This window comes from Monopterus albus, unplaced genomic scaffold (genome assembly GCF_001952655.1).
Source record: "Monopterus albus unplaced genomic scaffold, M_albus_1.0 scaffold102.1, whole genome shotgun sequence".
NCBI lineage: Eukaryota > Metazoa > Chordata > Actinopteri > Synbranchiformes > Synbranchidae > Monopterus > Monopterus albus.
The window spans coordinates 1106859-1115966 of record NW_018127982.1 but is presented as its reverse complement, the minus strand read 5'-3'; the positions used below and the strand labels follow the sequence as shown (position 1 = coordinate 1115966).

The 9108-nt window shown below is 38.0% G+C and overlaps 1 protein-coding gene across 10 annotated transcripts in view; it reads left to right on the top strand.

Annotated features, from left to right (window-relative positions):
- trabd2a (TraB domain containing 2A) overlaps window positions 1-9108 on the top strand; it is a 67589-nt gene that overhangs the window by 54388 nt on the left and 4093 nt on the right. For all 10 annotated transcript variants that reach the window (XM_020609868.1, XM_020609870.1, XM_020609867.1 and 7 more), the window contains one exon: window positions 6199-6289. In XM_020609868.1, coding sequence (XP_020465524.1) covers window positions 6199-6289 — 91 coding nt within the window. The remainder of the gene's footprint in view (window positions 1-6198; window positions 6290-9108) is intronic.

Here is a 9108-nt window from a genome sequence, read left to right as displayed (position 1 = left end):
AAACATTTTAGATAGTTTAAAATTACAGTAAACCTTATTATTCATCAGTGGTTACATGAATGTCAAAAACAATATTCATATATGTACATGTTCCTTTTGGCAAGTGACAGCATTTGATATATTTTGGTGTTTGTTCAAGGTTTCAGGACTGTGCAAAGTGTAGATTTACTGACTTTGTCATAGTTTTAAAAGAAATTATGAGATCAACTTCAGAAAGAAGACCTGTACAGTAGGTTATTAACCACAGAGCAGCACTGAAATAACATGTGGAGGTTTAGTTTGGCTCAGTCAGTGGTTTCACCCTTAAACTATCCTTTTCCAGGTCTGAGTCAGTCTATGTTTCTACATGTCTATGTTTTTGTCTTATATCCTTAATTGCATTAAATTAATTGACGTAAATTTTATTTTTATATTTTAAAGTATACCAACTTGTTTTAGTGGATATAATGCAAAGGAGGGAGAACTTGGAGATGCAACCGATTGGAACTGAAATTTAAAATGCTGAACCAGTGACAGTGCAAAAAAAAAAATTTCTTGCTACCCAAGCTGAATTTGTGGGCTTAGTGCAGATTAATTTAACCAAATACATTGTGGTTTTGTTTACTGACTTTTTCCCCTCTGCTGTTATATTGTGAGTATTCAGGGAACTGGGATCAAAAAGACAACATTTAAATCGATTCCACACAAAAACATTCATTTTTAAGAGTGTTTTGTCCATGCCCCATCCAGCGGTAAACCTTGGTGCCTACAAGGATGGCTATTATAACAACATTAAGGGACTAAGCACCACAAGTTGGCAACATTGCATGAATTATGAAAGCTTTACTTAAAAAATACATTTACCGCTGCTTTTAGTAATTGAATTGTGGTAAAGAACTCTTCTTTGATCTCCATTTTGTTTCCTTCTAACATTTTTAGCCATGCTTGCAGTTGTCTTTTGGTTTTTTGGTCAGTCCACCATTTTAGATGGAGAACCACAGACTTTGGTAAAGCTGTCCTCCTAGTGACTTTAGTGATCCCCTGACTCTTCCACTAGGGATATGAAATTGACATTTAGTGTTTGGAGTAAAAGGTCTTGCGAGATGGATGGATTTCCATGAAATTTGCTACATGCATGCATGTTCCCCTCAGGATGAACTGTACTATCTTTTAGCGATCCTTTAACTTTCCATTAGAGGTCAACATAAGGTCAACATTTAACTTCTGCAGTACATATTGGGCTTAGTGCTAACATGCTAACCACCTAGAATAATGTAATGGTAAACAGCGTGATTAGCAGCATTGTCATGAATATGTTTGCATGCTAATGTTAGCTTTTAACTCAAAACAGTTTGTCTCCATAAAAGAACAACTGCTGGTTATCAAGCCTATAAAGGTAATTAAACAAATCACAAAGTCAATTCAGCTGTATGCAATGTAAATATTAATTGGTCTTGCCACAAATTATTGAAGAATAATTAAGTGAAGACTGACCTCTGTTAAAAGGCCATCACATATAATTATGGTCAAGTAGTTTGACAGTTTTAATCATATTTAACGGTTAAAACAAATTGCATCCAACTGAACTGATAACAGATGAGCTTTAAATCCAATAGACAGAGGAACCGACTGTCTGTCACAGACATAAGACAATATGCCAGGGATAAGAAGGGATAACAAGGGATAAGAAGACATGCTGTGTAAGCAGAGCTTGCATTTCCAGACACTTGATGTGTGTGCTAATATTCAGTTGGCATTGTTTGAAAAACACTAGGAATACTGTGTAATCTTTATGCTATTGGATAACCAGTAATTTTCCTATTATTTGTCTTTGACCTGACTGTCACTTTCATTGATGGCAGCATCTCCTTGACAGTTGAAGACATTGAGGTTTTGCCTTTTAGCAGCTCAGTGAACCAAAACAGTGATTTTCCAGTAAAATCTTTGGCTGGTTAGTACCTCCGATGTCCTAGAAATGTCAGACTATTATTTTGTTTTGACAATAGTCCCATTAGCTTGACACTCTCTTTTACATAGATCTCTTTGCGCCTGTGTGTTCTGTACAGTAATTTATGCATGATTGATGTGCCTAAAACCACTGCAGTATTAAGTATCTACACAAGAATAGACAACCTGAAAAGAAATTGGCCAGCTGCAAAGTATATTCAAGCCACAAGTGTTTGGCTTTATTGGCAATAAAAGTTATTTCCTGGAACTAAGATTTAAAACACTGCGCAGAACAGATTCAGGAAAGCACCAGACACCTCACTGTCATCTTCTTCAGTAAAAGGCTTCATTCAGTGTATACTGGTAGTGATTATTGGCTGTTGGGGCTGGCTGACTATAGGAGGGAACATGTTTACATAAACAGCTAGGAAAGGCTATATGGGGCATGGCCTCGGTGCTGCCTGTAGTGTTTGTTTATCCAACGTGCTGTAATGTTATGAGAACTGCCGCTTGGGCCCTGGTTACAAGTTTTAATGTAAATATTGATGTGTATGGATAAGGTACGCTATGTAAGGCTCACCATATGTTGTTCTTTCTTAAATTTGAGCCGCTGATTGTGGAGACCGCTCTTTTTAAGGACAAATATCCCTGTGGTTATCATCTGGTATTACTCTGTCAAATCAAGACAAATCTGTTTCAGTTCAGATCGATGTATCATTCATTTTCTAAACATAACCACAAGCGCAATATAGGCAGCAATTATGATTTTGGTTCTAAATGTATTAGTATAAAGGTAGTATGTACTGTAGCTTATAGACAGGATTGGAATTGGAAGGCGCTGAAAAACAAGAGGAACTTTTAGCCAACATTTTTGTGTTGCATTGTATTTGTCATTAGGCAGTGTTAAAAGCTGTCAGATCAAATGTTCAGTAAACATAGAAAGTATAAATCGGTGACCCTTTTCTCCGGTGGTCCCTTGTGTGAATGTCGCTGGAGTTGGGGAATTAGTTGTGAATGAGCGCTTTCAGCTCTTGTCACTGGTCTTTATCACTACCATCTCCCCTCTCTCAGTTCTGCTGCAAAGACAGTGAACGTATTGTGCATTGGTGTGCATAGTTTGTGGCCAATTTCATTGATGTAAAATGTATGAAATTGGTCTAAAAACAATTGTGGAAACATATGTAAGATGTCACAATGTCACTCTAGATGTGCTTCTTAAACTGCAGGTTGGGCTCTGACATGGGGTGCAGGCATGTTTCTAGCAAGATTATAGCCTGAACACTGATTTGATGCTCCACAAAATTATATTTATTCAGGCCAAGCTGGCACACAAAGGAGATTTTGACATTATCTTTGCTCTATCACTGACCTCACTCTCTTTAAATCCAAACTAAAGACTTAGTGGCTTGATGTTCCTACTAGTTTTACCTGTTTTATTGGTGTCGATCACTTTTATTTGTCTCTGTGTTGTCAATGTTAATGTTGACTGTCATATTTGGTTTATTTTGTGATGTTTACCAGGTGTATGTAAAGGACTTCTGTCAACCTTTAGTTGTCTTAAGTGCTATATAAATAGTTGAGTTGAGTATTTGCAGCTTGTGCTCTGACCTGACACACATATAGACTCCTTTGAATTGACATCAAGTGTGACACCACACCCAGACCAATCAACACAAAAACAGCACAATAACAATATGACCCCAGTTTTCTCACAAAATATTTTCACCCACCCATCATGTTATAATACAGAAATACAAACTCACATCTTACAGTGAATGTTTGAATCTGTTTAGCATTGGGGTACAAAGAAATGGTTTTATTTTGATTTGCTGTGAGAGAATCAATAACCAGACAAACTGACTGATTCTGTGAGTCAACATAGTTAATAAAGTCAATGAAAACATCTGTGCACCCAGCATGGCAGAACCAAATTTATTACAGCGCAGAAGAAAGTTATAATGCTCATGTGTTAGCTCCACAGCATCAGCGTTTTTACAATTATCATGTGTTTTGTTTTGAAGATAATATGGAAGTCTTAAAGAAGAAAGAGAAATATGGAAGTAGTTTGGCTGTCCTGTGAGTTACTGTGTGAGTCTCAATGCTCTAAAAATGTCCTCTTTGACCCCCCAAGATTACACCAATACCACAAGTTGGGCACTGAGATATCAAATCATTTGAAATGAACAGACTCTGTTGACACTACAAGGTGCATTGTGGATGTGAGCTACTTTACTGATGATTGATGACACTTCATGCAGTCCATTAGTCTTCGTTCATTACCAATTATTTGCAGGTGGAGAGAGACAGATATACTGTCTTTCAGGGGCCTTCAGTGGTGCAGTGGGTAGAGCAGTCATCTCCCAACCGGAAGGTTGAAGGTTCAAATCTCGGTGCCTGCAGTCCACATGTTGAAGTGTCCTTGGGCAAGACACTGAACCCCCCAAGTTGCCTGTGATGGTGGCCCTTGGCTCCAAACAAAATTTTGATGTACGTGTCACAATGACAATAAAATAAAGCTTCTTCTGCAGAGAGGAAGTTGTTACAAATCACCCAGTATATTTAATCCTCAAATTCATATCAGTTGCCAAAGGCTACATCATACGTATATGAGGCCTAGTTTCAGGGAAATGCAGACCTTTTAAAAAAAAATTGTCTGTTCCTATACTTTATGCCATTTTTTATCCTGAATGTTACATCATACGTATATGAGGCCTAGTTTTAGGGAAATGCAGACCTTTTAAAAAACAATTGTCTGTTCCTATACTTTCTGCCTCTTTCTGCCATTTTTTATCCTGAATGATATTTTTAATTCCATGACTTTTGCTCACTGGGTGGAGGCTGGTTTGGGCAGTCACACTGTGGGGACTCGACTTCCTTTTGATGACAAACAGCAAGTTCACATGAATCATTACATTTTAGTGTGACAACCTGGTTCAAGGTTATGGTAAGATGTAAGGTTAGGTGACTAGCTGTTGTGGTTAGAGATAGGGTATGTAATAAGACTTTGTGACTGTGTGTGTGTGTAGTTGTAGGTCCCTTTGAAGTGCACCCACTCTTCTGTGGCCCTACATTATGCTGAACAGCTCCATTTGTCCCACCTTAATTCTCTGATGTAAACCCACATAAATCACATTCAGTTCTTTCTAAATGTGGGCAGGCTGGAAAACTCTCTCTGTCTCGCACTGGCATCCAATTCTCATGGAGAGTTTAAGGGTTGCTGACTATTCACTTAGCTGACCCCCTGTATTTATACTGATTACTGCTTGAAATAAAAATAAATGCCTGACTCTTTTGCATAGTAACTGTTGGCTAGTCCTATATATTAAAGGAGGAACCCTACTGCTAATATGTTTTTTAACACTTAATACATGGTAAAATACAAACCTTGTTGGTTTTTATAAACGGTCCATCAATCTTGAGTCTTGTGGAACATTGTTCTTCTCCGAGTGGCAAAGCAGACAAAATTCACTGGCATTTACCAAGAATATTACTTTAATAAAGGGTATTGCATTCTGTTTCAGTACACCAATTGGATGTTGTCATTGCACTATTCAGTAGTACCACCTCAGTGCTTTCTCATGGCTACTGCATACTGGGACATTGTTTTAGCCAGTGCGTACTAGTTCTAAAGATGGAGCAGCATCATGGCACCCATAATGCATCTAGGCCAACATCTTTCCATCGATGGCTCTGGGCCAGATTAAAGTGCCAGCGTTCATTGTTTATACAGCTCTGTGGTGCCACGGCTGAAGAGACCCAAACAATGGGCCTCTGCTCCCCTTTGTCAGAGTGAGGGGAAGAATGGAGACCTCTTGACATGGCAACCTGAAGCCTCAATGGCCCCACTTCATCTACCTGAAAGGGTCAGAGTGAAAAAGAAAGGAAAAGGCAGAATAGGGGAAGTTAGAGATAAGAAAGAGGGAAAATGGAGAGATGGAACTGGAGCTGGAAGAAAGGAACTGATAGCCCATGAAAATAGAGGAGAAGGGGAAAGATAGGAGGAGAGGCTTTTAGAAAAAGTGTCACAAATGATGGAGATGTAACTGTGTGTTTGTGAGTGTGTCTGTGTGACAGCCTCTGCTGTCTGGTTTATAGCCTCCATCACTTTTATTTTTGTAATAAAATCACACTTAGTCTTATGGAACTGTATTTATTTTATCTGATCTTTAAACACAGTCCCTATAGAGGCATATGTCTTGTTTGCAGTAAATCTTATCATTAGTGGGAAAAAGTGAAAGTCATCACTTCTCTCTCTCTATCTTTGGGTTGCAGGTCACTTTCTTGGCAACAATACAGTAATTGATGTGCTTCGTCGCCAGGGATACGAGGTGGAGCACACCCCTGCTGGGCAGCCCATAAACAGGTACATTTACACACAATCTAATGACACCTGTGACAGAGTAGTGTTTGTGATTTATTGTAGGAATGCAAAATTTAATAATCATTCAAAGTTATAGGAGCGTGTCTTCATGAAATCAAAAGCATCATTTATTTTAATTTTGTTTTGTGCGACATTGAGTTTGTTTTCTTCTTTTGAAATAGTTCAAATCAATTAAAAGATAAGAACATTTCTAGTAGTTCCCTCCAGAGTTGCAAAAATCAATCAAGCCAAAATTCTTCTTTGACTGATGGAAACAAATTCCAGGGTTAAACTGTCAAAATATCTCAAATTGCATATTTTGATAAATCTGCCACAAAAGAAAAAAAAAAAAGTTTTGGGTAATCGTAAATTTTTGTTGAGGCTGATTTAAGTACAAACCCAGATGTGACACCAGCCTTAGGTTTTACACACAGCCATTCTAAGTCAGAAGATCAATCTCAGAATGATTTGTAAAGACAGACATAATTCTTCTTAAAAAAGGAAAAAGATTAGCAGAGACACAAGATGACAGAAAATAGTAAGAAAGAATGAAAGAAGCAGAAAAACAAATAAAGAGATGACGGATAATACTAGGTAGAAATATTATGTTTCCATATTTGCTGCATCCTGCGATATCTTCAGAAAACCCGAGTCTGTAAAACACGAAAGCCCATATTTTATCACTGTAATGTTTTAGGTCCTAGTTACATTTTACAGTGCAACTGCTGCCTCATGGCCCTGACAGGGATATACATTTCTCTCAAATTTTTCACTGACTGAATTTCAAATGAAAATTCATTTTTCATGGAAGTGCAACTCCAACTTCATTTGCTGAGCCAAAGCAGATGTTTATGTAATGTTTCAGCCCTTCTGAGAAATGTATTGCCTGCAAATAATCAAAAACTGCATTCAGTTATCCCTTGGGTGAGCCTCCTTTTTTGAGTACCCAAAATGTTCTTAAATGTAACACTTTCATCAACCCAAGTTTCATAGTAGTTTTTTTTTATTCCAATATTGACACAAATTAATGTTAAACTTACTTCTGTACAATTATATTTTTTATATGATGCTATATGATGCTTTTAAAACGCTCCAATGATTTCTCATGCACTTATTACGAACTGACTCTGATCTGGCATGCTATGCTGCAGTGCTGCACTCATACTATGCAGAGTGTATGATAACAATTATGAATACACCAGCAGCAGTAGTTGCTCAGTTCAGTGTTTTGGGTACACAATCCTGCAGAGACTTTAACTCCCTTGTTGAGCGTTGTTGTAGCAGCATCAAAACTGAATCTATTCATTGAACTATAGTATGTCAAACCCAGCCTAAATCGAAGATGTTTCTCAGCTCTGGTGTGGTGATTTAATTACATTTTTTAACATGGTTTCTTTCAGATATTAAACATTATTATCCTCCTGCAACATGAATACAGTACTGCATGACCACCTTGTCAGCAGACACTACAAGGTGCAGTTTCCCAACAAGGATCTCATCTTTGGACTGTATCAAAAAAAAAAAAAAAGAAAGCATTCATTGATCTCTTTCTTCCTTCTTCTTCTGCTTTCACTAAGTAGATTGTATCACAGGAAAATCTGAAAAAAATCCCCACTGGCCACCAAAGAAGTGTTGTTGAAAAGGCCAACCTCATACCTCCTGATGCAAAGCATGTAGTGCAGTCTACCATGGCGCATGGTGCGGGTGGTTATCTCACTACAGATCTCTGTTCTTGTGCTCTGTGTGAGTGAATGAGTGAGTGAATCTACTTTCACACACAAACCCAGTGTTTAGATTATAAACTTGAGATGAGCTCATGTTTAACCCTTCATACCTGACTGCAGTCATCGGTTAATCCCTGTAATTATGGGCATATGTCCAGTACTACACTGTAGAACTACACCCGCCCTTGCATAAATATATTACAGTATATACTGTGTAGGTGAAGAGTGTGAAGAGTGTTTTCTGTCTTTATGATCAGTGTGGGTCATCATGTTGGTCTGAAAGTGTATAAGCGTATGGTTACTCATGTATAGTTATTGTGATAGTTACTGATCTCACTAGAAATGGCTAGCAGCTCATTAGAATCCAAAGTGTTTTTAATAAAAAAAGGTGGGTTTAGGTTTTGCACTCATGCTTCCCATTCCTCGACTTCAATTTGTTTTTCCAAAAAGTTTTGGATATGTTCTCTATTAGACTGCACACTGGTTCTTGGAACATCCACTGCATCTTGTTCTTACATAGCAGGAATTCCCCCTCTCCTCTCCTGTCGTCTCCTCTCCCCTGGCCTACTTTCCTTTCCTTAATTTTTATTCAGCTTCAGTTGCACCTGTCCTTTCCTAGAAGTGCCCCCTTTTTCAATAGTGCATTCTCATCTTCACCTGGTCAAATTAAAGGAATACTCCATAGAAAAAGAATATTTTGAGAAGAGCGTACTTTTCAACTGTAGATTTGCAAATTCTGAGAGGTTTGCTGCTCTCTGCTTTGGACGACAAAAGGCAAGAAGGTAAAAGAAAAAAGGAAAACAAAAACTAACACAAAACTATGGCAAAAGCTGCCTAAACACTCACAGAAACCACTCCTAATCCATTTCGCTGCTGTTAATCCTTTTGTTCAGGGTTCTAATACCCACAGGCCAGTATTAAATACTGTAGCGCCGTTACTTCACTGAAAATGTGACATTTATATGCTCTTATATTTGTCTTTTTGCCTGTGCCAATATGGCAAGGTTGAAGTACTATGCTGCTTTTCCCATGCAAACAGCAGAAACCTTAAATCCACAGGCTGTATTGAACTTCCATGTCTTTCAGGCCTTAGTTCTA